Genomic DNA, 25,970 nt, shown 5'->3' with positions numbered 1-25,970 from the left:
GGATAACATTGGTTAATAACATACTATAAAGTTGTACACCTGAAATTTATGTAACAATGTCTATATACTCTATTGTGTGCTCACCAAATGAAGTGTAGTTCTCTTTCCGTCACCATATATTTGACCCCCTTTACTGTCTTCATCTTTTCCCCACTCCCCTTCCCCTCTGGTAACCACTATTCTGTTGTCTTTATCTATGAGTTCATGTTGTTTGTTCATTTGTTGCTTTTTGGTTTATATCCCACATCAGTGAAATATACGGTTCTTATCCTTTTCTGTCTAACTTATTTCACGTAGCATAATACTCTCAAGATCCATCCAGTGTCTCAAATGGCAATATTTCATCTTCTTTATAGCTGATTAGTATTGCATTGTATGTATGTACCACATCTTTATCCAATCATCAGTTAAAGGACATTTACCTTGTTACCATGTCTTGGCCACCGTGAATAATACTGCCATGAACATAGGGGTACATATATCTTTATGAATAAGTGTTTTCAAACTTTTCGGATAGAAACTCAGAAGAGGGCTTTCTGGGTCACATAGAAGTTCTATTCTTAATTTTTTGACGAACCTCTATACTGTTTTCCATAGTGACTCTACCAGTTTACTTTCCCACCAGTAGTATTTGAGGGTTCCTTTTTCTCCACATCCTTTCCAACAATTATTTCTTGTCTTATTGATAGTAGCCATTCTAACAGGTGTGAGGTGGTATCTCATTGTGATGTTGATTAATATTTCCCTTATAACTAGTGAGGTTGAGCATCTTTTCATTTATCTGTTGACCACCTGTATGTCTTCCTTGGAAAAATGTCTATTCAGAACTTCTGCCCATTTTTTAAATTGGGTTATTTGTTTTTTGTTGTTGTTGAGTTGTATGAGTTCTTTATATTATTTTGGATATTAGCCCCTTATTGGAGATATACATTTGCAAATATCTTTTCCCGTTTGGTTGGTTACCTTTTTGTTGATGGTTCTTTTGCTATGCAGAAACTTTTTAGTTTGATGTAGTCCCATTTATTTTTGCTTTTTCCTCCCTTGCCTTTGGGGTCAAGTTCACAAAAACCCCTCTGAGACCAAGGTCCATAAGTTTAGTACCTAATCTATTTTTCTATGTATAATGTGCACTTTTTTTGCCCAAATTTGTGAGGGGAAAAATAAGGGTGTGTGTTATACATGGGTAGTACTAATTCTGTATCTATATAAATGTTTTTAATTCTTTCATTTATGCTTATGAGTTAAAAGTGTAACTCTAGAAATCAATAACGATATCGTATGCAAAATAATACCTTGTAATACGATAATCGGTTTTGTTGAATTTAAGATGTACTTGCAATGACAAAGAGTTCTTGGCCTTCTGTGATGCGTAAATATCGTAAATTTGTCACTGATACATACAATTTCTTGTACCTTATATCTGTTCTTGTGTTTTGTAATTATTTCTTACATAAAATTTCTTGTACATAATATGTTAAAAACTAAATGCTAAAATTCATTTATAATACCCAAAACAGGTACCTAAATGTAGACAAATAAAAATTTGAATTAAAAAATTAAAATGAAAGATTTTTCCCCTGAAAGTTTGGGCCAAAAATGTGGGTGCACATTATACATGGCAAAATATGGCATGCTTTCTTCTATGTATTTTGTTGTTTAGGTCTTACATTCAAGTCTTTAGTCCATGTTGAGTTATTTTTGTGTACAGTTTCAATAGCATACTGATTTCATTCTTATGCATGTGACTTTCCAGTTTTCCCAACATCATTTATCAAAGAGACTTTCTTTTTTCTGTTACATGTTTTTGGCTCCTCTGCTGAAAATTTGTTGCCCATATATGTGTGGGTTTATTTCTGGGCTCTCAGTTCTGTTCCATTGGTCTGTATGTCTTATTTTTCTGCCAGTACCATGCTGTTTTGATTACTGCAGCTTTGTAGTATAGTTTGAAGTCAGGGAGAATGATACCCCTAGCTTTCTTCTTTTTTTCTCAGGATTCCTTTGGCTATTTGGGGACTTTTGTGGTTCTATACAAATTTGAGGATTTTATTCTATTTCTTTGAAAAATGATACTGGGATTTTGATAGGGATTACATTAAATCTGTATATTGCTTTAGGTAATATGGCCATTTTAACAACGTTAATTCTTCTAGTCCATGAACATGGAATATCTTTCCATATCTTTGTGTCTTCTTTCATTTTTTTCAACAACATCTTGTCATTTTCAGTGTACAGGTCATTCGTGTCCTTTGCTAACTAAGTTTATTCCTAGGTATTTTATAATTTTTGTTGCAATTATAAATGGGATTTTCTTCAATTTTCTTTCTGATATTTCATTGTTAGTATATAAGGAATGCAACAGATTTTTGTATATTAATTTCATATCCTGCAACTTTACTGTATTGTTTCTAATAGAGTTTTGGTGGAGTTTTTAGCGTGTTTTATATATATATATATATATATATATATATACACACACACACACACACACACACACACACACACATATATATATATATACACACATATATATGTGTATATATATATATTCATGTCATTGCAAATAGTGACAGTTTTATTTCTTTATTCCCAATTTGGGTTGCTTTTCTTTCTTTTCCTTGTCTAATTGCTCTAGCGAGGACTCCCAGTACTATGCTGAATAACAGTGGTGAGAGTGGGCATCCTTGTCTTGTTCCTGATCTTAGAGGAAACTGCACTTTTTCACCATTGAGTATGATATTAGCTGAGGGTTTCATATATGGCCTTTATTGTGTTGAGGCACTTTCCTTCTGTACCCATTGTATTGAGTGTTTTCATCATAAATGGATGTTGTATCTGGTCAGATGCTTTTTATACCTCTATTGATATGATCATATGATTTATTTTGTTCATATGGTGTATCACATTGATTGATTTGCCTATTTGAACTGTTCTTGTACCCCTGGAATGTACCCCCACTTAATTGTGATGTACATTATTTTTTTATAAATGTTTTATTTTTCAATTAGAGTTGACATAAAAATATAATATTAGTTTCAGGTGTATATATATGTATATATATATAACTTATGAAGTGATCACCCTTATAAATCTAGTACCCATCTGGCACCATACATAGTTAGTACCATATTATTGACTATATTCCTCATGCTGTACTCTACATTCCCATGACTATTTTGTAACTACCAATTTGTACTTCTTAATCCCTTCCCCATTTTCACCCACCCTCAATCCACCTCCCATACAGCAACCCTCAAAATGTTCTCTATATCTATGAATGTGTTTCTGTTTCATTTGTTTGTTGATTTTGTTCTTTAGATTTCACATATAAGTGAAATTGTATGGCATTTGTCTTCGTCTGACTTACTCCACTCAGCACAATACCCTTTAGTTTCATCCATGCTGTCGCAGATGGCAAGATTTCATATTTTTTTAAAAATTTTTTTAAGGTGGAATAATACTCCATTGTATATATGTACCACCTCTTCTTTATCCATTCATCCATTGATGGACACCCAGGTTGCCTCCATATCTTGGCTATTGTAAATAATGCTTCAATGAACATATGGATACACGTGTCCCTTTGAAGTAGTGTTTTGGGTTTCTTCAGATAAATACCCAGAAGTGGAATTATTGGGCCCTTTTTTGTCTCTTGTTATAGCCTTTGTTTTCAAGTCTGTTTTTTCTGGTATAAGTATTGCTACCCAAGCTTTTTTTGTTTCCATTTTTATGAAACATCTTTCTCCATTACTTTACTTTCAGTCTGTGTGTGTCTTTTGATCTGAATTGAGACTCTTGTAAGCAGCATATGTACGGGTCTTGTTTTCTTATCCATTCAGCCACCCTCTCTTTTGATTGGAATATTTGATTCATTTACATTGAAAATAATTATTAATAGATATGAAGTTATTGCCATTTTATTACTTACACATATTTTTATAACATTTTTAAAATTAGTTTCAGGTGTACAAAGCAATGTAATAGTTAGACATTTATCATTTATATCCCTCACACAGTGACAACCCCCCTCCCCCATTCACTATCCCTCTGACATTGCACACAGCCGTTACATTTCCACTGTCTCTATTCCTAATGCTGTACTCCACTTCTTGTAAGTATACACACACACACATATACATATATATAATTATAGTTGGCATTCATTATTGTTCAGCTTCAGGTGTACAGTGCAGTGATCAGGCGTCTACATCATCCCTGAGGTGGTCTCCCAAATGGGACAAGTGTCCATCGGATACCCTACAAAATCTTTACAACATTATTGGTTACATTCCCCAAATTAATTTTCAAAACCCCGTGGCCTTCTTGTGGTTACTGACTGTTTTCTAATCCCCTCACCTTCCCCCTTACCCCCACCGCCCCATCTAGCAACCCTTAGTTTTTCCTCTATGTCTCCAAAACTGTTTCTGATTAGTTCATTCACTTATTCTTTTCTTTAGATTCCACATATAAGTGAGATCATATGGTATTTGTCTTTCTCTGTCTGACATATTTCACTAAACATAATGTTCTCTAGGTCCATCCATGTTGTTGTAAATGGTAAGATTTCTTTCTTCTTTATGGCTGTGTAGTACTCCATATCCTGTTCTTTTATTTGGGACGTATTTCTTTGTTTCCTCATTTTGGCTGCCTGTTTGTTTCTGTGTGTTAGGCCTTATGTCTACTAGTCTTGGCCAGGAGGCTTTATGTAGTAGGTATCCTGTGGGGCCATGGCACAATCTCCTTGGTCACCTGCTCTGGATTCTAGTAGTATCCATTGTGTGGGTTATGTTTGCCTTCCTATTATAGTTGAGCATTGATTTCTATTGGCAGGTCAGTGAGTGGGATTTTCCCTCAGGCTGATTGGCTGTGAGGTTTGGCCACAGCCACAGTTTATAGGCTGCTGTATGGCTGGCTTACCCCACTGAGTGGAATTTGCCCCATGGCTCTGGTACCTGTTGAGAATGCCCTTTGGGTATGACACTTGTGGGGCTAATTGGGTGGTGCTCTGCAGTGGTCTGAGGCCAACTTCCAAGTAGGTTGGTTCTGGGGCCTCTGGGTAGCAGTTCCAGTGCAGGCTGAGGTGACAGACTGCCTATGTCCAAGAGCAGAGTACCTGGTAGGAGCTACAGAGCAATCTGTAGTTGTTTGCTGCCTGTGCTGGACCTGGGGGCATGTGGGAGAGGTCACGTTGTGAACTGAGGATGGCTGACACCAGTACGAGGCCTGGGGTAGCTCCACAAAAAGCCAGGACATCCCGAGACCTGCTGTCATCTGCCAGCTCCCTTAAGGTTCAGCCCCTGATAAAGCCTTGTGTGGTACACGAGTTGGGTGAGGCAGGGTCTCAGGGAGTCACTAAAGTGGGAAGAGTTGTGGTCAACAGGTTAATGTAGACTCTGGTTTGGTGGCAGTGCTGAGCCTGGAGCTATTCAGCAAAAGTCTCAGAGCACAGTGAGGCCATCTGCCAGCCACCTGGGTCCTGCAGATTTTGTTTTTCAAGATAGAGTGCAATGCAGGCAGGGCTGGCTGCTCTCGTAGAAAGTGCCTCTGGTGTTGGGCAAGTTGGGTGGAGCAGGGTCTCAGAGAGTAAGCAGGGTAGAGCAGTAGAGTTCACCAGGCCAATCAGATTCAAATTTGGCTTTTTGGGGAGGGCTCAACATCAGAAAGATGGTGCCTACCTGCCAACTGCACAGGAGGAGGACCTCGCACAGGAAAAATGGCGACTGTCCTCCAGCCCTTGCTCCACAGCCACACACGTCAGTCTGCCCCCTATATGCCTCCTATGCCCCCTGTTATAGTCCCTCTGCTGGGGCCCAAGGTGAGTGCCTGTGAGAGTCTGTGCACAGGCTGGTTATTAGGACGTCTGGGTTTCCTACAGCCTTCTGTCCCACCTGGATGGTCGGAATCCCCCATTTTTCTTTTCTTTCTTTCTTTTTTTTTCCTTCGTAAATTATTCTACATTTATTCCATGACATTTTTTTTAAAATTAAAGTTTATTGGGGTGACAACTATTAGTAAAGTTACATAGATTTCAGATGTACAATTCTGTATTACATAATCTATAAATCCCATTGTGTGTTCACCACCCAGAGTCAGTTCTCCTTCCATCACCATATATATGATCCCCTTTACCCTCATCTCCCACCCCCCACCCCCCTTACCCTCTGGTAACCACTAAACTATTGTCTGTATCTATGAGTTTTTGTTTCTCATTTGTTTCTCTTGTTCTTTTGTTGTTTTTTGTTTATGTACCACATATCAGTGAAATCATATAGTTCTCTGCTTTTTCTGTCTGACTTATTTCGCTTAGCATTATGATCTCAAGATCCATCCATGTTGTCACAAATGATCCTATTTCACCTTTCCTTACCGCCTAATAGTATTCCGTTGTGTATATATATCACAACTTCTTTATCCATTCATCTATCGAAGGGCGTTTTTGGTGTGTCCATGTCTTGGCCACCGTAAATAAAGCTGAAATGAACATTGGAGCACACTTGTCTTTATGTATAAATGTTTTCAGATTTTTTGGAGAGGGATTGCTGGGTCATGGTACTTCTATTCGTAATTTTTTGAGGAATCCTCCACACTGCCTTCCATAGCAGCTGCACCAGTCTGCATTCCCAACAACAGTGTGAGGGTTCCTTTTTCTCCACAGCCTCTCCAACACTTGTTACTATTTGTCTTATTGATGATTGCCATTCTAACTGGGGTGAGGTGATATCTCACTGTGGTTTTTATTTGCATTTCTCAAATGATTAGTGATGTTGAGCATTTTTTCATATGTCTATTTGTCATTTGTATGTCCTCTTGGAGAAATGTCTCTTCAGGTCCTCTGCCCATTTTTCAATTGGGTTGTTTTTTTTGTTGTTGTTGTTGAGTTGTATGAGTTCCTTGTATATTTTGAATATTAGCCCTTTTTTGGAGGCACTGTTTGCAAAAATCTTCTCCCATTCAGTTGGTTGCCTCTTTATTTTGCCGATGGTTTCTTTTGCTGTGCAGAGGCTTTTAAGTTTGCTAGAGTCCCATTCACTTATTTTAGCTTTTATTTCCCTTGCCTTTGGAGTCAAATTCATAAAGTGCTCTTTGAACCGAAGATACATAAGTTTAGTACCTAGGTTTTCTTCTATGCAGTTTATTGTTTCAGGTCTTATGCTTAAGTCTTTGATCCATTTTGAATTAATTTTGGTACATGGTGACAGATAGCAATCCAGTTTCATTCTTTTGCACGTAGCTTTCCAATTCTGCCAGCAACATTTATTGAAGAGGCTGTCTTTTCTCCATTGTTTGTATGTTTTTTGCTTCTTTGTCAGATTATCTGTCCATATTTATATGGTTTTATTTCTGTGATCTCAATTCTATTACATCGGTCTATGTGTCTGTTTTTCTGCCAATACCATGCTGTTTTGATTATTGTTGCCCTGTAGTACAAGCTAAAGTCAGGGAGTGTGGTACCTCCATCATTGTTCTTTTTTCTTAAGATTGCTTTGGTATTCGGGGTCTTTTGTGGTTCCAAACATATCTGATGATTTTTTGTTCTTTTTCTTTAAAAAATACCATTGGGATTTTGATGGGGATTGCATTAAATCTGTGTATTGCTTTGGGTAATACAGCCATTTTAACTATGTTGATTCTTCCAATCCATGAGCATGGAATGTCTTTCCATTTCTTTGTGTCTTCTTCAATTTCTTTTAAAACTGTCTTATAGTTTTCAGCATATAGGTCTTTCACATCCTTGGTTATGTTTATTCCTAAGTATTTTATTCTTTTTGCTGCAATTGCAAAAGGAATTTTTTTATTTTTATTTTTCTGAGATTTCATCGTTAGTATATAGGAATGCAGTGGACTTTTATAGTTGATTTTCTAGCTGGCAACTTTACTGTATTCGTTGATTGTTTCTAATAGCTTTTTGGTGGACTCTTTAGGGTTTTCTATATATAGCATCATGTCATCTGCAAAGAGTGACAGTTTAACTTCTTCATTCCCGATTTGGATGCCTTTTATTTCTTTCTCTTGCCTGATTGCTCTGGCGAGGACTTGCAACACTATGTTGAAAAGCAGAGGTGATAGGGAACAGCCCTGTCATGTTGCTGAACGTAGAGCAAAGGGCTTCAGTTTTTCACCATTAATTATGAGATTAGCTGAGGGTTTGTCATATATGGCCTTTATTATGTTAAGGTATTTTCCTTCTATACCTATTTTATTAAGTGTTTTAATCATAAATGGATGTTGTATCTTGTCAAATGCTTTTTCTGTGCCAATTGATATAATCATATGATTTTTGTCCTTTATTTTGTTTATGTGATGTATCACATTGATGGATTTGCGTGTGTTGAACCATCCTGGTGCCCCTGGAATAAACCCTACTTGGTTGTGATGAATAATCTTTTTAATGTATTGTTGCATTCGATTTGCTAGAAGTTTGTTTAGGATTTTTTGCATCTGTATTCATCAGAGATACTGGTCTGTAGTTTTCTTTTTTTGTGTTATCCTTACCAGGTTTTGGTATCAGGGTAATGTTGGCCTCATAAAATGCGTTAGGGAGTATTGTCTCTTCTTCAATTTTTTGGAAGAGTTTGAGCAGGACTGGTATTAGATCCTCTTTGAATGTTTGATAGAATTCACTATTGAAGCCATCTGATCCTGGACTTTTGCTTTTGGGAAGGTTTTGGATGACTGATTCAATTTCCTTACTGGTGATCGGCCTATTTAGATTTTCCAGTTCTTCATGGTTCAGCCTAGGAAAGCTATATGTTTCTAAGAACATGTCCATTTCTTCTAGGTTACTGAATTTGGTGGCATATAGTCCTTCATAGTATTCTTGGATGATCCTTTGTATTTCTGTGGTGTCCATGATAACTTCCCCTCTTTCATTTCTGATTTTGTTTATTAGTGTCTTTTCTTTTTTTATCTTAGTGAGTCTAGCCAATTTTGTTAATCTTTTCAAAGAACCAGCTCTTTGTCACATTAATTTTTTCTATTGTCTTTTTGTTCTCTATTTCATTTAGTTCTGCTCTGATTTTTATTATTTCCTTTCTTCTGCTGACCTTGGGTTTCATTTGTTCTTTTTCTAGTTCTTTAAGGTGTAATGTGAGGTTATTTATTTAGGATTTTTCTTGTTTCTTGAGATAGGCCTGTAATGATATAAATTTCCCTCTTAAAAGTGCTTTTGCTGCATCCCCAAAATTTTGGTAGGATGTATTTTCATTCTTATTTGTTTCTATGTATCTTTTGATCTCTTATTTCTTCTTTGACCCGGTTGTTCTTTAAAAGTATGTTTAATCTCCACGTATTTGTGGTTTTTCCTGCTTTCTTTTTGCAGTTGATATCCAATTTCAAAGGCTTGTGATCAGGGAATATGCTTGGTATGATTTCAGTCTTCTTTAATTTGCTGAGGCAAGTTTCATGTCCCAATATATGATTTATCCTTGAGAATGTTCCATGTACACTAGAAAAAAAATGTATAGTCTGATGTTTTAGGATGAAGTACTCTATAAATGTCAATTATGTCCATTTCATACAATGTGTCATTTAGGTCTATTTCATTATTCATTTTCTGTTTGGATGATATATCCATAGCTGTCAATGATGTAGGTCCCCTAGTATAATTGTGTTTTGGTCAATTTCTCTCTTTAGTTCTGTTAGTAGTTGCTTGGTATATTTCGGTGCTCTGATTGGAGGCATAAATATTGATGACTGTTATGTCTTCTTGTTGTATAGTCCCCTTTATCATTATGAAATCTTTGTCTCTTGTTACCTTTTTTACCCTGAAGTCTGTTTCATCTGATATCAATATGGCTACACTTGATTTTCTTTGGATACCATTTGCTTGGAGTGTCAATTTCCACCCTTTCACTTTGATTTTATGTTTGTCATTGGAGCTGAGATGTGTCTCTTTGAGGCAGTGTATGATTGGTTTTAGTTTTTGATACTGTCTGCTACACTGTGCCTTTTTATTGGTGAGTCAGTCCATTTACATTTATGGTGATTCTTGATATGTGAGGATTTCCTATCATTCTATCTTTAGTTTTCTGGTAAGACTGTGTCTCCATTGTTTCTTTGCCTTTTTGTTGTTGGCTATTATTTCTGTGTGGTGGTATTCTATGATTTTCCCCTCTGTTTCTTCTTACAGTAGTTATTTCAGTTCTGTATTTTTTTTTGAGTGGTTACCATTAAGTTTATGTAAAAGAAAATTTGATATTTAGAGTATTCCATTTTATTCAGCATGCTTACTTTCTCCATTCCCATATTCCGGTTCAGGCCTTTACTCTCCCCCTTTTTATGTTTTGGTTGCCACAAACTGTCCCTATTGATGGTGGTTGAATAGCCTCCTTTAGTATTTTTTGTAGTGCAGGTTGTGTGTTAGAAAATTCCCTCAGCTTCTGTTTGTCTGGAAAGGTCTTTATTCCTCCTTCATATCTAAAGGATATCTTTGCTGGGTATATTATTCTTGGCTCATAATTTCTCTCTTTCAATAGTTTGAATATTTGGTTCCACTCCCTCCTGGCTTGTACAATTTCTGCTGGAAAATCTGATGATATTCTAATGGACTTTCCTTTGTACGTTACCGCCATCTTTTTCCTGGCTGCCTTGAGGATTCTTTCTTTGTCGTTGATTTTTGACAGCTTCAATGCAATGTGCCTTGGAGAAGGCCTGTTGGGGTGAGGTAATTAGGTGTTGTATTTGCTTCTTGGATTCGAGGATCCAGTTCTTTCCACAACTTTGGGAAGTTCTCATCGACTATTGAGAATAGTCTCTGTTCCCTTCTCTCTTTCTTCTCCTTCTGGTATGCCCATTATTCTTATATTGCTCTTTCTGATGGAGTCAGAAAGTTCTTGTAGAGTTCTTTCATTTCTTTTAAGTCTCAAGTCTCTTTCTTCTTCCATCTGTGTCACTTCCAGGTTTCTATCTTTGATGTCATTGATTCTTTCCTCCATCTGATCAACTCTACTACCTAAGCTGGCTATTTTATTCTTCATGTCTTCTATTGAGTTCTTAATCTCCAGAAATTCTATTTGGTTCTCTTTTAAAATTTCAGTCTCTTTGGTAAAATGTTCATTTTGTTCTTTGATTGTGTTTCTTTGTTTATTAAACTGCCCATTTGTGTTTTCTTGCTTCTCGTTGAGTTTTTTCAGAACTGCAATCTTGAATTGTCTGCCATTTAAGTCACATATTTCCATGTCTTTAAGTGCATTTTCTGGAGACTTTTCATTTTCTTTCTGAGCTGTCATATTGCCTTGGTTATTCATGGCAATTAATGATTTATTATTTCTCTTCCTAGACATCTACAGAAATGGGTTCTGCAGCAGGTTGATAGGAAGAGGTCTTTCGTTTTCCAGTTCATGTTGGTAGAATGTTTTATTTTCTCTCCAACTGTAGCCTTTTATTCTCTCTCACACTGTAGTATTATGTTTTCTCTGCACTATTCCAGCTTCTCACACAATGGGGGGAGAATCCCCCGATTTTCATAGCCAAGTGTTGTGGGGGCTCCTCTTCCTGGCATCAGTACTCTGGGCTGGGGAGGCCAGTGTGGGGCTGAAGTCTCTCACCCCTTTGGAAGGGAACCAACCTCTATAGCTGAGATAACCCTCCCGGTTCTCAACCGCCACATGGAGGTTTGGGGCCAGCCCATTTCACTTCTCCACACCTCCTGCCTGTCTTGACATGGCTTCTTTTTATGTCTTTAGTTATAAAACTTCCCTTTAGCGAGACTTCAGATGATTCTCAAGGTTGACTGTTCTATAATTTATTTGTAATTTTAATGTGTTCATGGAAGGAAGCAGGCAGTGTTTATCTACTCTGCCATCTTGGATCGCCTCCATTTCTTTTAATTCTTTATCAGGCACATTCATTAACTCTGTTTCATTGGAGTTTTTCTCCAGGGTGTTTCATTTTTTTAATTTTTATTTATTTTTTTAATAGTTAAACATTTATCATTTATATCCCTCACACAGTGATAACCCCCCTCCCCCATCTACTACCCCTCTGACATTGCATACAGTCATTACATTTCCACTGTCTCTAAATGTTGTACTCCCTGTAACAGTATATATTTGTGTGTTTGTGTGTGTGTGTATAAAATATGTGTGTATATATGTATATATATATGCATATGTGTATGTGTGTATATATATATGTATATATTTACATATATACACACACACACACACACACATATAAATTGCAGTTGACATTCATTATTGTTCAGCTTTAGCTTCAGGTGTACAGTGCAGTGATCAGGCATCTACATTATCCCTGAGGTGGTCTGCCTATGAGACAAGTGTCCATCGGATACCCTGCAAAATCTTTACATTATTGATTACATTCCCCAAATTGACTTTCATATCCCAGTGGCCATCTTGTGGTTACCGAGTGTGCTTTCTAATCCCCTCACCTTCCTTCTTATCCCCACCCTCTCCCATTTAGCAACCCTCAGTTTTTCCTCTATGTCTCTGAGACTGTTTCTAATTAGTTCATTCACTTATTCTTTTCTTTAGATTCCATATATAAGTGAGATCATATGGTATTTGTCTTTCTCTGTCTGACTTATTTCTCAACATATTGTTCTCTAGGTCCATCCATATTGTTGAAAATGGTAAGATTTCATTCTTCTTTATGGCTGCATAATACTCCATTGTATAAATGTACCACAGTTTCTTAATCCAGTTGTCCACCAATGTGCATTTCAGTTGTTTCCATGTCTTGGCTATTGTGTATAGTGCTGCAATAAACATCAGGGTGCATAAATTTTTTCAAATTAGAGTTTTGGATTTCTCTAGGAGTGGAATTGCTGGGTCATAAGGTAGTTCCATTGTCAGAGTTTTGAGATACCTCCATACTGTTTTCCATAGTGGCTGCACCAATCTGCAATCCAACCAGCAGTGCAAGAGGGTTCCCTTTTCTCCACATCCTCTCCAGCACTTGTTGTTTGTTGATTTTTTTGATGATAGCCGTTTTTTCTGGGGTGAGGTGGTGTATCTCATTGTGGTTTTTATTTGCATTTCTCTAATGATTAGTGAGGTTGAGCATTTTTTCATATGTCTGTTTGCCATCTGTATATCCTCTTTAGAAAAATGTCTCTTCAGGTCCTCTGCCCATTTTTTAATTGGGTTGTTTGGGGTTTTTTGGAGTTGAATTGAGTTTCTTATAAATTTTGGATATTAACCCCTTATCGGATATAACATTGGCAAATATGTTTTTCCATTCAGTAGGATCCATTTTTGTTTTATTGATGGTTTCCTTTGCTGTGAAAAACTTTTTAGTTTGATGTAATCCCACATGTTTATTTTTTCTCTTACTTCCCTTGCCTGAGGGGATATATCAGTAAAAATCTTATTTTAGGTATGTCTGTAAACTTTTTTCTTCTAGGAGTTTTATGGTTTCAGATCTTACATTTAAGTCTTTAATACATTTTGAATTTATTCTTGTATATGGTGTAAGGAGGTGGTCTAGCTTCATTTTTTTGCATGTGTCTGTCCAGGTTTCCCAGCACGATCTATTGAATAGACTGTCTTTACCCCACCGTAAATTCTTGCTTCCATTGTCATAGATTAAATTACCACATAGGCATAGATTTATTTCTGGGCTCTCTATTCTGTTCCATTGATCTATGTGTCTGTTTTTATGCCAGTACCATGCTGTTTTGATTACTATAGCATTGCAGTATAATTTGATGTCAGGTATCATTATACCTCCCATTTTGTTCTTATTTCTCAAGATTGCCAAGGCTATCTGGGGTCTTTTATGGTTCCTAAAATTTATGGTAAATTTTAGGATTCTAGTGTGTTTTCTTGTTCCTTCATTTGGGGCATGTTCTTCTGTCTCCATTTTGTTTGAGTTTCTTTGTCCCTATGAGTTAGACGAAATGGCTATCTCACAATCTTGAAAAAGTGGCTTTTGTGTAGACTGTGCTGAATGGTTTTGGCAGGTAGGGTGAAGTTGGGCTGGGCACGTGTGGTGCTTACTGTGCTGCCTGGTGGGCCAGAAGGAATTGGTTCCAGGCAGGGCAGCCTGGTGTGTGCACTTCCTTTTCCTTCCGATTTGGGTGGGGCTGCCTGGTGTCCCTGCGGATCTCCCTGTTGCTTTGTCTGTTGCTTGAGCCTGGTCTGGATGGGCCTGCTCTGAGTTTTGAGTATTGCAGCTCCCTACTACTTCTGCACTGCGGACAGGGCAGCTTTGTGTGCACACATCGCAGCACTTGACTGGCTGTGCACTTTGTCCTGGCAGGGCAGCTCTGCGTGCAAGTACCACAGTGTTTTGCTAGTTCCGCACTTTCTCCAGGCAGGGTAACCTGAGTGCGTGTGCAGTCCAGTAGGTGCATGCATTAGTGCCCTGCCATACCCACTAGATCAATCTCCAGATGGAGGGGCCCATGTGTGAGGGCTCTGGCACCCTTCTGATCCTGCTGGACCTAGCTCTGGGCGGAGTGGCCAGGGATGCGCTACGGTGGTCCTGCAGGTCAGCGAACCTGGATAGAGCGCCTGCCTGCTATCCAGGTGCTGGGGAAATGTAAACAATGGTGCTCACGGCTCCTCTGGTCCTGGAGAGTTCTCATGGGTCCCCATCCTTCTCCATGTGTTCTCTCTCTTTTGTCTGTTGTGCAGAAGCTGTTCAATTAGCCCTCAGTTGTCTCTCGGTAGGCATTGCTCTAAGTGTAAATTTGATGTATTCTAGGGAGGGGGCAAGCTGTCATCTTGGATCCATATCCAAAACAGTATTTATCTCTATTACTGAGTTTTTGCATCTGAGGCAAGTATCTCACTCACATCACTCCATCCTAGTCCAGCCATGTGAGTCAGTAGGTCTGGCCTGGGGCCCTTAGCTGCAGTTCTCACATGCTCTCAGCTCATGCACATGTTGCTGTTCCATGGCCCACACGATGAGTAAGGAGGTTGAAGGATCATATTGTCTGAGACAAAGACCATTAGGTTCCCACTTAGGAGTGAGATAAACATTTGATTTGCCCCTATTATTTTTCTCCAAAAACACCTAGTGAAAAATATAAGGCACCATGTAAAATGCCTTGAAATTTTTCTTTGTCAACAAAAGCTATGTAAATCTGAGCTTGGTTGAAATTAGTAAAAATATCAATGTGAAAAGGAAATTCCATCAGTGCCAAAGATCTGGTAGGTATTTTTTATTGAAAGATCTTTTTCCTTCAATAATGGACATTTTACATTAAAACTTTATACAACCAAAATCTCAAAATAATATTAAAATCACACTAAGGTATTTTCATGGTTAAGTCTACTTAATTTTATTGTTGGTAAAAATATTGCAAGACACTTGAAATTCTAATGTTTCTGCTTTAAAATAAGCAATTAAACTAAACGTCACAAGAAGAGACAATGAATACATACTACAATTTGCTGATAACTGGCTAAAATGATAATTTAATAATGTGTAAGAAACAATTGCACTTGAAAAATTTAAAAAGTAAACAAAAAACTCTAGTTTTATATATGTAAGTCTATGAACAGAATTTAATCATCTATAACCTTGCCAGGAGAAGTGTATGTTTGTTTTAATTTAAAAAAAAGTATTTAACAGAGCAATCATTCATTTCTTTTTAAAAAAAGTCTTGAATTTATGTTTTTACAGAATTTCCCCCATAGTTTGTTGATCAGAAAAGACTGCAAAGCAACTAAAGCAAAATAACACTTCATTGGTATTTAGTGCAAATTTGGAGTAATTTTTACATGAAATATTAAACATGTAGCCTTTAGAAATTGTTGGAAATAAGTTCTATGACTGTGCTTTCCTCAGTATAATCTTCTTTTAAAGATTCTGATGGCAACCTTTTAACTGAGGTATTTCTCCTCCTTTGTAGGGGCTTGGTGGTAGGTGAGCCAGGACAGAGTGGTCATCTACCGTTTGTCAGTCATCTGATTTCTTTGCTTGTTCTCTGACATTACTACGACAGTATCCAAAGCTAACAGAATGAAGGGAAAAGTCAGCTCAGAAGACTTACTGTAGCAGTATAATTCCAGGGCTCTAGGTAGTTATATTAGTGAGGAAATCATTGAAATTAACAAATACCTATGTGTTTGATTTAGAAATGAACATCAGGATGGAAAATGTGCAGTGGAATATTAATTGCTTCCCATAGTAATAAAAAAAAAATCAAAGTTACACTGATTCTTAACAGTCTGAAGGTCCAGTATATATAATATTAAATCCAACTTGTAAGAGTACAACTATCCACTTGACTACACATGCCAGCTGCTATCATGATGCTGAGACATCATTTCCAGAAAGAAAATGCCTTCTATATGGTAAATAACTTTGCTGTCATCTTTTCTTTAGGGTAAATGATAGAATAACAGCACATTGCCTATTGAGTGAGCATAAAGGAAAATAATGATGCATACTAATAAAATGTGTTTTTATAGGAGAGGAAAAAAGGATGTAACTTCTCCTGCACTGGGCAAAGGCTTTGTACTTATATTTTGGAATCAGAAGCTAAGAAAATGGGAATATGCCAACACCATGAAATATAAAGTTAGTACCAGCAATGTGTGGGTTTGCTGTTTGTCTGTTTCATGTACAGCAAATTTAGGGAAATAAGTGAATATATGTGGCTTTTACATTGCCAAGTCCCTTCTTTGTATAACGTGTATGATAACAAGGCCACTTAAAACTGATATTTTTTAAAGGTAGCAAGGTGAATGCTAAATTATAAATGCTATTGACTCTATGAATTACTCGAGTATGGTAAAGAAAGCAACGAATTTTCAGACGTAATGTCAATAGCCTCTTGTATCTTGTAATAAATAGGTGGTTTGGGGATTGTTTTATTATTTTTCCTGTATCACTTTTGCTTCTTTGGATGAAATGTCTCCCCTTCAGAGTTTTAAAAACTAGATTACAATAGAAGCAGTATATCCCAAGCTTCTCAACTTCTGGGATGTATCAGAATTTATCTGAAAAGTTTTTGCCAGAATATGCATTTCCGGCAAAATACTGTCCTCATACTAGGCCTGGGATGGAACCTGGACATCCTAAGAAAAACTGCACTCGATAGGGATTCTCAGAGACAGAAAGAGAATTTGTAGTTTCCTTTCTTTACCATATTAAATAAAAATGTTCCCTAGGAGCCAGCTGGGCCAAATGTTTCCCATGTCCTTAAGGAGAGGGCTGGTGTAGCAGAGCCTGTAGACCCACAGTGCGGCAGAAGTGTGAATGGATTTGCTGTGTCACAGTTTCAGGTTGGGGAAAATTCATGAAAATTAGAAATGAGCACAGAGTTGGGAGCCAGACAGTTACCATTCCCAGTTACTCACTGCGTTCAGGAGACTGGGCATTCTTGTTTCTATGTATGATCTTTTCACCAGTACTCTAGAAAAAGGTAGAAATTCCCCAAATATAGGGTAGGGTAAATGTTTTGGAGAAAAGAAATTGAAGTAGAGAATCAAAAAAAAACCATTACCGAGATTGGCAAAAGTACATGTTCTGAACGGTGTGTGGGTGTGTATGTGGGGGCTGAGGACGGGGTGGCAGGCTCTCCTGAGGGCTTCTTAGTCTGGAGACTGCTTCATGTGGTCCCTCGGACAGAATTTTCTCTTTCAAACGAGGAGGAGCTCAAGGCACCAGGACCTAGGGTTGTGCAAATACACTCTTTACAAGGAACACCACCAGTTCAGTTTCTAAATATTATTTTAGAGCCTATAAAACATGCTTCTTTTCCCTAGCTTGGTTTCTTTACCTCATATAAAAAATAAATAAATAAAAAGGGCAAGAGAGGAGCCAGTAGCTGGCAGTAAGAATGGACAAGAGTCACTCGTTACTTAATAATCTGTGGACAGTCGCTCCAGGCCTTGGCTTTCCTTTTGGCCAAAGCCAGCCAGGCTGGTTCTGTTGACACGGGGGCAGCGTCTGGGGAAGAAAACCTCTTTGTGACTTCTTTCACCTGTGGCGCTGGGGGAGCCGAATCAGAGATCTCCACTGGGTTGCATTTTGAAGGAAAAGGAGAAAGGTATAAGTCAGAGCGACATTTTGATTTATCAGAAGCATGGGATTCAGAGAGGAAAACTCAGTGAAACACTGGGCATCTTCGATGAGAAGAATTAGGGAAAGAAAACTATGTGATCATAACCGTTCCATACAAAATTACAGTGATCCCAGTGCAGTCAATTCTAATTTCAGAGAATTTCTAGAAACCTAATTTTTTTCTGTGCAAAGAAGCTATGCCTGTACGATAAAAAATAAAGGTACATTTTGTGCTTCTAGTCAGAACCAGTCAATTTCAAGGGAAAAAAAAAAGATCAAACCAGCAGTTTGGATTTATCAAGCTGCTGAGGTCAAAAGTTCCTGCCTCCATCTAGGATGGCCTGGGTCCCTTTCCCTTCAGGCCCATGGATCCTGCCAGCTCTTAAGACTCTCAGTCTTGTGGAGCAATCCCTTTGCATTGTATCATTTCCTTTACCAGACCTTAGAGGCTTCTTAAGGAAGGGGTTCCTGTCTTATATCTGGGTCATACTCAGTGCCAGTGGCAATGGCCCACAAGTAGCAGAACTCAGGAAGTACTAAAGGACAAGACAAATACTTCAGAACAAAAGCTTGCTGTATTAGGCTGAGCCACTAGGAATTGTATTAACCCTTTGGTGCTTCCAAGAAATAAGGCTGAGAAAGGTGTGATCTCTCAGACTTTGGAGCTTTCACTTAATTTTGAATGAATTCTGACACACCCATATGATGTTTAGAACCCTAATACTTAGGTATAAGAGCAAATGAAATAATGCCTGTGGAGGTTCTTGAGAAATTGTACAGTGCTCTAAAGCGGTTTTCAAAAAAATTTTTTTCTCCTCACCCAATAGTAAATACAGCTTTAACGGTGAGATCTCTTTACATTTCCAGACTTCAGCAAGTAGGTCACCAAAACATAAGAAAACCCTGGGTCTGGAGGTTGGGTGCCCTCAGGGCTGCCTAGTGGGGAAAACAGATGCCCTCTTAACCCCTGGAGGAAACTTGTTTAGATTTATCCATCCTCCATGTGATTTGTAATAACGAACTAGTTGGAAACATTACTGGATCGTTTTACCTTTTAACAGAATAAAGAATTCTTTAAAAATGTGTATGCGTCTCTTAATGTCTCATGAACATATAAACAAATGCAATTGTTATATCAGGGACTTAGAGCTGAACAACCTATTCTCTAAAGTCACAGCTGAGTCAGAAACTTGCTGTTTGAAATCACATCAGTGAAAGGGGCCACCCCACTTTTGCCTGGAGCATCTGAGCCACATGGGCTCAGAGAAGCAGCTTGTATTTCCAACCTAGGTGCAGAGCAGCAGGCAGGGGTTTTCGGATACAGCTTGCACACATTTATTTTCACTTTGTAGTGTCAAAGAAATAGGGCCCTGATGTCAACCCCTTTATACCCCACACCCTTGGTTTGCTTTGAGCCTATTAAAACACTGCTCCATTTAAATTTCACCTAAATTTTACCCTTTCCCCCAAATCCTATTATAATCTTGTCTTTTCCTTTGTTTAGAGGTTCTTATGTAGTGTCCCTTACTACAGTAAGGTCATAAACCTAATTTTGTTGGACTATAGGCAGAGGGGCAAGGAGATGGCTGGTATCCTCCTGGTTAACTGATCAGAAATTTGGAGAACCAGTTGACACCACATTGGTAGCTTGAAACTACTGGCCATGGTGGGAAATATTTACACCACAGCAAATGGCAAATACTATAAATCAGAGGTCTCTCCACTCCCTGAAGAGCTGATTATTAAACATTTACCTTCATACCACTGAAGGTGGGTGAGCTTCGGGTGATCTTTACGGACGAGTTTTATTAGTGTCAAAGTTTATGACACTAATAAACGGTCGTCTGCTTTGACAGGCCTGAAATGCTGGACTGGTTATTACACTGGAGGAAATAAAGTATGCTCTAGGAGGCAGAACCTGTAACTGCGGTTAAACAGAAATGGACCTGTTCTCTACCTGTCACAGATGTGGGAAGAGTGTTGGCCTTTTTCAGCTGTTCTCTGCGCTCGAGCCTGGACACTGTCGTCTCCAGCTTCTTCTCTTCTGGCTGAGCAGTGGACTTGTGCAGGGAACCAGCTCTGCTGACACTGCTGCTTCCAGGCTGTGGGCTGACGCTGACCTGGGTGGGCAGAGAAAGTCAGGGAGAGCGTGTTTTCGACCTAAACACATGGAAAGACTGGTTGTGCGAGGCCGTGGGGGCTTCTGCCTGCCTGTGCTCATCCTCTGCTCCTAAAGGAGCAAGCTGACTGCACTTGGGAGTGAAGTGCACTCAGCCCTGGCCCCCAACCATGGAGCAGCTCGGCACAAATGTCCCAAAGAGGGAGTGCGACTTGCCTAGAAGAGCCCCATCAGACTGACTGTAAAATCAGGGCCACAGAGCAAGACTCCCGATTCAACTTCCTGTTCAAATACAATCATTTTTGTATTTCTCACATAACTGGTGTGTGTGTGGATCGCTGCTACTAGTTACATTGTGAATTCTGCCAAATCAGGTTACCCTGAGCATATAAGGAACCTGAATCACATTTCTAACTGCGAACACTTCCCTAGTTTAATGGTGCTCAGTTTGTTTATTGCTCTACCCTTTCTAAGTATTCTACGCCATTCCCAGCTAGCCTTCCTTCTTTCTTTTTTAATCCTTGTGACCACAAAAGAGAGCCAAGCTCAGAAAGGCAAAGTTAAAGCTGAAGACCAGGCTACTCACGTTCTCCTTGGAGAGCTTTTCCGCCTGTTTGGCCTCCCTGGCTTGCTTCCTCTCCTCTCGAGTAGCTTGCTGCTCGCGAAACCCCTTCTGCTTTTGCAGTGCTAACGTTATCCACAGTGGCTGCGTGGTTTCCACTTTCTCCACAGCTTTGGAGCCATCTAAAGAGTGCCTGCTCTGAAGCACCGGCTTTTCTGTGGGAAGAAAGACTGATATTGTGATTTAAAATGAGAACTATATATTTGGTCTTCGTCCCAGTTTCTCCTAAAAACCCGTTTCTCCTTTTTAGGAGGCAGAGCTCCTAAAAACCCTAGGTGATGAGAACATAAAGGTATCTCACGTTCAGTTAATGAGGTTGCTTTGGGACCTCACTTAAGGATGGGGCTGGTTGCCAGGTGAACCAGCTGTGTGACAACAGGGTGGGAACGGTCAGTCCCACCCCACCATATCCGGGGAGGGGAGAGGGCTGTACATTGAATTAGTCACCAATGGCCAGTGATTTAGGCAATTAATGTACTAAAGCCTCCATATAAACCCCAAAGGCAGAGCTTCTAGGTTGGTGAACATGTGGAGGTGCTGGGAGCGTGGCCACCCGGAGGGCATGAAAGCCCCACACCCTTTCCCCATACCCTGTCCCATGCACCTCGCCTATCTGGCTGTTCCTGAGTCACATCCTTTTATAATAAACCGGTGATTAGTAAGTAAAATGTTTCTCTGAGTTCTGTGAGCTGCTCTAGCCAATTAAACCCAAAGAGGTGGTCATGGGAACCTGATTAAAACCAGTCAAAAGCACAGGTGATAACCTGACTTGTGATTGGCATCTGAAGGGGGTACAGCTTTGTGGGACTGGGTCCTTAACGCGTAGAAGCTGCCGCTCTCTTGAGTCGACCTGTAAGACACGCAGCTGGCGTCCGAGCATTCCTTGGTGGTGTGGGAACCCCGCCCCCCAACACACACACTGGAATGGTGATCAGACTCAGTGAAGACAAAAGCCGTTTGCAGTGCAACTAACTGCTCACTTATCTCGGGCCCTCACCCCCTAAAACTTGTGGCATGTTCATCACCCCCTAAGATATTTAACTGGTCCTTCCTAACACAAACTCTGTGCTGATGCCTGAGGGACTCCACTGGATGGGAAAGTAATAGCTTTGATCAACAGACAAAACAGGAGCATTTCTCTTCCCTCAAAACAGAAGAAAAAATAAAATCTCCGGTGTCATAAAACTCAGGCCTGCAGGGGGACCCAGGCAATTATTTGATTCATTGCTGTTCTTTTATTTATTGCTTTTTAAAGTTTCTTTTTGCAAGAACCTTCCCCCCAAAAAAACAACATCCTATGTGGAACCCCAAAGAATGAAAGAAGGAAATGGTGCACTGCTCTGTCTAGCGGGGCTGCTGAGGGCAGCAGGGCTCTGAGGAACGCAGTGGGAAACTGTGATGCTGGTCCCATGTCTTCCTTAGATAGACGTGAGCACTAGGGTCCATGGCGAGCAAGTGCCACGCACACAGTTACCCAGCAGTTAGTTTGTAGGCGGAAGCTGGAACCTAGGACGTCTCACTGCCAGTCCATGCTTGTCTTGTGGTTACTGTCTCACCAGTGCAACTGGGGGTAAACACACTTCACAGGTGGGTGGTACCCGAGGTTGAGTAATTGGGCTTCAGAATTGAGCAGACCTGGGTTTGACCTTATGTGACATTAGAAGAGCTACCTCACCTCTGTAAGCCTGAGTTCTCTAATCCACAAAGTGGAGATGATAATGGCACATGCCTCATCAGGCTGCGGTGAAAATTAAGAGATCCTGGACATCAGAACACTGAACAGTGCTTGGCACATCATCACCACTTTACAAAACTGACTGTTCTTATTATTGATGTCTATGAAACAATGATCTCCTTTTTCACCCTCAAGTGAAAATTAATGACTTTTAGAGATAATCGTTCTGGCACTGAATCCTTTACTATCTTCAAAGGATAAAGGCTATCATCCTGTTCTTTTGAAATCCAATAGAAGTTTACACTTTGACCATCCAGAACCTACCTAACCAGGGCTCTTACTAACCCGAACTTTATATGGAAGAGAAAGAACCAAAATAAAGTTGAATTAGGAGTTCAAGCACAAAAAGAGGCAGATTCTGCTTAATTTTCTATACACTTTAGATCTATAATGCTATACAGAGAACTCATTTATTTATTTATTATTATTACTGTTTTTTAATTTTTATTGGGGAATATTGGGGAACAGTGTCTTTTTCCAGGACCCATGAGCTCCAAGTCAAGTCGTTTTCAATCTAGTTGTAGAGGGTACAGCTCACTGACCTGTGTGGGAATCGAACTGGCAACCTTGTTGTTATGAGCACCACGCTCTAACCAACTGAGCCAACCAGCTGCCCTGAGAACTCATATTTATAATGAGGTTTTGGCATTGTACTATCCCTAATCATCAAATAAAGATTCAGTTATGATCTAACACAGGAAAGGAAGTATTTTTAAAAAACTGAAACTGAAAGGAGCTCTTGACTAATCTTAACCAGAAAAATAAAAAAGATTCATAACTTCAAGTATTTTCTGCTTATCTAAGAAGTTTATATGCACTGGAACTAGTAATGAGTTTCGTTTTTTCACTCAAGGGCAGTATAACACCTGTTTGTAAAATGTTCAAAATCCAAATTGCCAAGATCTAAATGGTTTCCATTTAAAGCTATTATATACAAGGGAATCCTAGACTACACATTCTATCTGAACTTGCTTAGGGAGGTCATTAAAGCAAATGGCCAGTGTCCTGCCCACAACTCTGAATGGTGGACATCACAAGGGTCAAAATACCTTTAAAATATAATTGCCTAAATTTATAATTGACAAAAATAATTAAAAAAAATAAATTGCTAGCCAAATTTCAATTTCCTTAGAATTGTAGTTTGAATAATGCATCCTGGAGTTATGAGCCAGAAATTAAAAAGATTATACCACAATATGTATAATGTGCCTAACAGGTCTGGACTGTGGTTGGGGATCAATAAAAGACAGGATGTTAAAACGGGACTCCTGCCTGAGTTTGCAGCCCAAAAGGCCTGCAGCGCAATAATCAATGGCACCTCCCATGCTCTGAAGTAAAGTGCTACATCACCTGCTGAAGATTGGCCCATGAGTTGGCCAAACGGCCATCTCAAGGTCACAGAAAATTGGAGTTGAGGCAGAAGCGAGTAGAGAATTTCTTTGGAAAAGACTGTTGGAGCATGGCATGTTCCCAGGTCCTCTCCCCTGCAGGGGACAAAAGGGGCTCAGCCAAGTGAGAGTCCTCGATGAGCCACTCAGATGACCTGACTGTATCTCTGGGAGTCTGTGGGGCAAAGACCTGAGGTTCTGTTCACACTGGGAAAAGTCCAAAGGCGAGGACAGTGCCTGCCAAGGGCCTGTCAGAAGACGAAGAAGAGGAGCTTGTGCTGGGAAGACACTGGCCATCCAGTTTGGTGTGGAGTGCTGCATGAGGCTCAGGCGTGGGCCGCAGGGAGAGGGGCAGCCAGGGACGAGGGGCTGAGCGGTCGGTCTCAAGGGGGCACCACTGACAGTGAAGGAAGAGCAGGAGGTGGAGAAAGAGCCCAGGAGGCAGGTGAGGGGTCTGAGGGATGCACAAAGTGCCCCGCGAAAGAATTAGCACTGAATATCCCCCCAAAGCTGCAAGCACCAATGCCTCACCTCTCTCCGGTCCTTCACTGCAGCTCTGGAGCCTGCATCTGGGCTGGGAGGAAGGGGAGAAGCTGACCATGCCGGCATCCCCTTTGCAGGCGTATCGGCCTGAAGTAGGCCGAATAGGAAGGGAAACACTTTAATTTGAAATAGTGTTTAGAGTTTTGATTATGACACTGGAGGGGACATATTAATTACTACCATGAGACTGCTGTTACTGAAAGTGTCTAGAGGACTTTTTATTTTCAAAAAGTGATTGAAAATATAGGAAGAACTCCTATAGCTCAACAACAAAACAACAAAATACCCGATTAAAAAATGGGCTTAGGCATTTCTCCTAAGAAGACATACAAATGACAACAAGCATATGAAAAGATGCTCAACATCACTAATCACTAGGGAAATGCAAATAAAAACCACAGTGAGACACTACCTCATACCCATTAGGACGGTTCCCATAAAACAAAACGAAACAAGTGTCGGTGAGGATGTGAAAAAATTAGAATTTGGTGGTACTGTTGGTACAGCTGCTGTGGAAAACAGTAGGGTGGTTCCTCAAAAAATTAAAAATAGAACGACCACAAGACCTAGCAATTCCAATTCTGGATATTTATCCAAAAAGAAATGAAAGCAAGATCTTGAAGGAATATTTGCACACCCATTTCCATAGCAGCACTATTTACAATCGCCAAGAAGTGGAAGCAACCCAAGTGCCCGGGGACAAATGAATGGATAAACAAAACGTGGTATATACACACAAAAGAATGTTGTTCAGCCTGAGAAAGGAAGGAAATCCTGTCACTTGCTACAACATGGATAAACCTTGAGGACGTTATTATACTAAGTGAAATAAGTCAGTCACAAAAAAGATAACTACTGTGTGATTCTACTTCCATGATTTATCTGGAGTAGTCAGATTCATAGAAACAGAAAACAGAATGATGGTTGCTGGGGGCTGGGGGAAGGGGAGTTGTTTGTAGAGTTTCAGTTTTGCAAGAGAGCAAAGCTCTGGAGGTGGGTTGTAGAACTGTGAATATGCTTCACACCACTGAACTGTATACGTATGGTTAAGAGTGGTACATTTTAGGTTATGAATTTTTACCACAATGAAAATTGCCTTTTAAAGTGCTCAAATATATGCTCAAAATAGTATCCAAGTGATGAGGGAAAATGAGAATCACAGATCAGGAACCACTAGAAAAAGAATAAGGTAAGGGTTTGCTAAATCCTATGGAGTTTTTGAACCAAGTTTTTTTGAACAAATATAGGACTGAAGTCATTCAGTTCAAGAAGAAGCCTGAAGACATTAATGTGACAGTGTTTTTAAAGGCTTGAGCATTTTACAAATGCCGGGTGCGAATTACTGGAGGGGGTCCTAGGATAACGGGAAGATCACTTAACCTGGGAAAGAAGTCCTCCTCCTCGTCCTGGCTTTGCCACTGTGGGAGCAGGCAAGTCACCTAACTTCTCAGATGGCGGTGTCCTCAACTGTAAAACGGCACCCAGACCATCTACCTACACATGTGCTGTGAGAGGGAAGGAGAGGGTGTAAATAAAAGCACTTTGTAAATGATTAAGCCCAAAGGAGGACTGTGGGTGAAA

The 25,970-nt window shown here is 39.5% G+C and overlaps 1 protein-coding gene across 9 annotated transcripts in view; it reads right to left on the bottom strand.

Moving 5' to 3' along the window:
* Positions 1–13,729: 13,729 nt before the first annotated feature.
* CRACD (capping protein inhibiting regulator of actin dynamics) overlaps positions 13,730–25,970 on the bottom strand; it is a 256,852-nt gene continuing 244,611 nt past the window's right edge. For 7 of the 9 annotated variants that reach the window (XM_033105791.1, XM_033105789.1, XM_033105798.1 and 4 more), the window contains 3 exons: positions 20,688–20,893; positions 19,940–20,102; positions 13,731–17,937 (listed from right to left, as the gene is read on the bottom strand). In XM_033105791.1, coding sequence (XP_032961682.1) covers positions 17,777–17,937; positions 19,940–20,102; positions 20,688–20,893 — 530 coding nt within the window. In that variant the 3' untranslated portion in view covers positions 13,731–17,776. Of the gene's footprint in view, positions 17,938–19,939; positions 20,103–20,687; positions 20,894–25,970 lie in introns of all 9 variants that reach the window. The other 2 variants (XM_033105797.1, XM_033105795.1) reach the window with 2 other exon arrangements.

This window comes from Rhinolophus ferrumequinum, chromosome 5, assembly GCF_004115265.2.
Source record: "Rhinolophus ferrumequinum isolate MPI-CBG mRhiFer1 chromosome 5, mRhiFer1_v1.p, whole genome shotgun sequence".
NCBI classification, from domain to species: Eukaryota; Metazoa; Chordata; class Mammalia; order Chiroptera; family Rhinolophidae; genus Rhinolophus; species Rhinolophus ferrumequinum.
The sequence above is the reverse complement of the archived record's forward strand: the minus strand, read 5'-3'. Positions and strand labels throughout refer to the sequence as shown.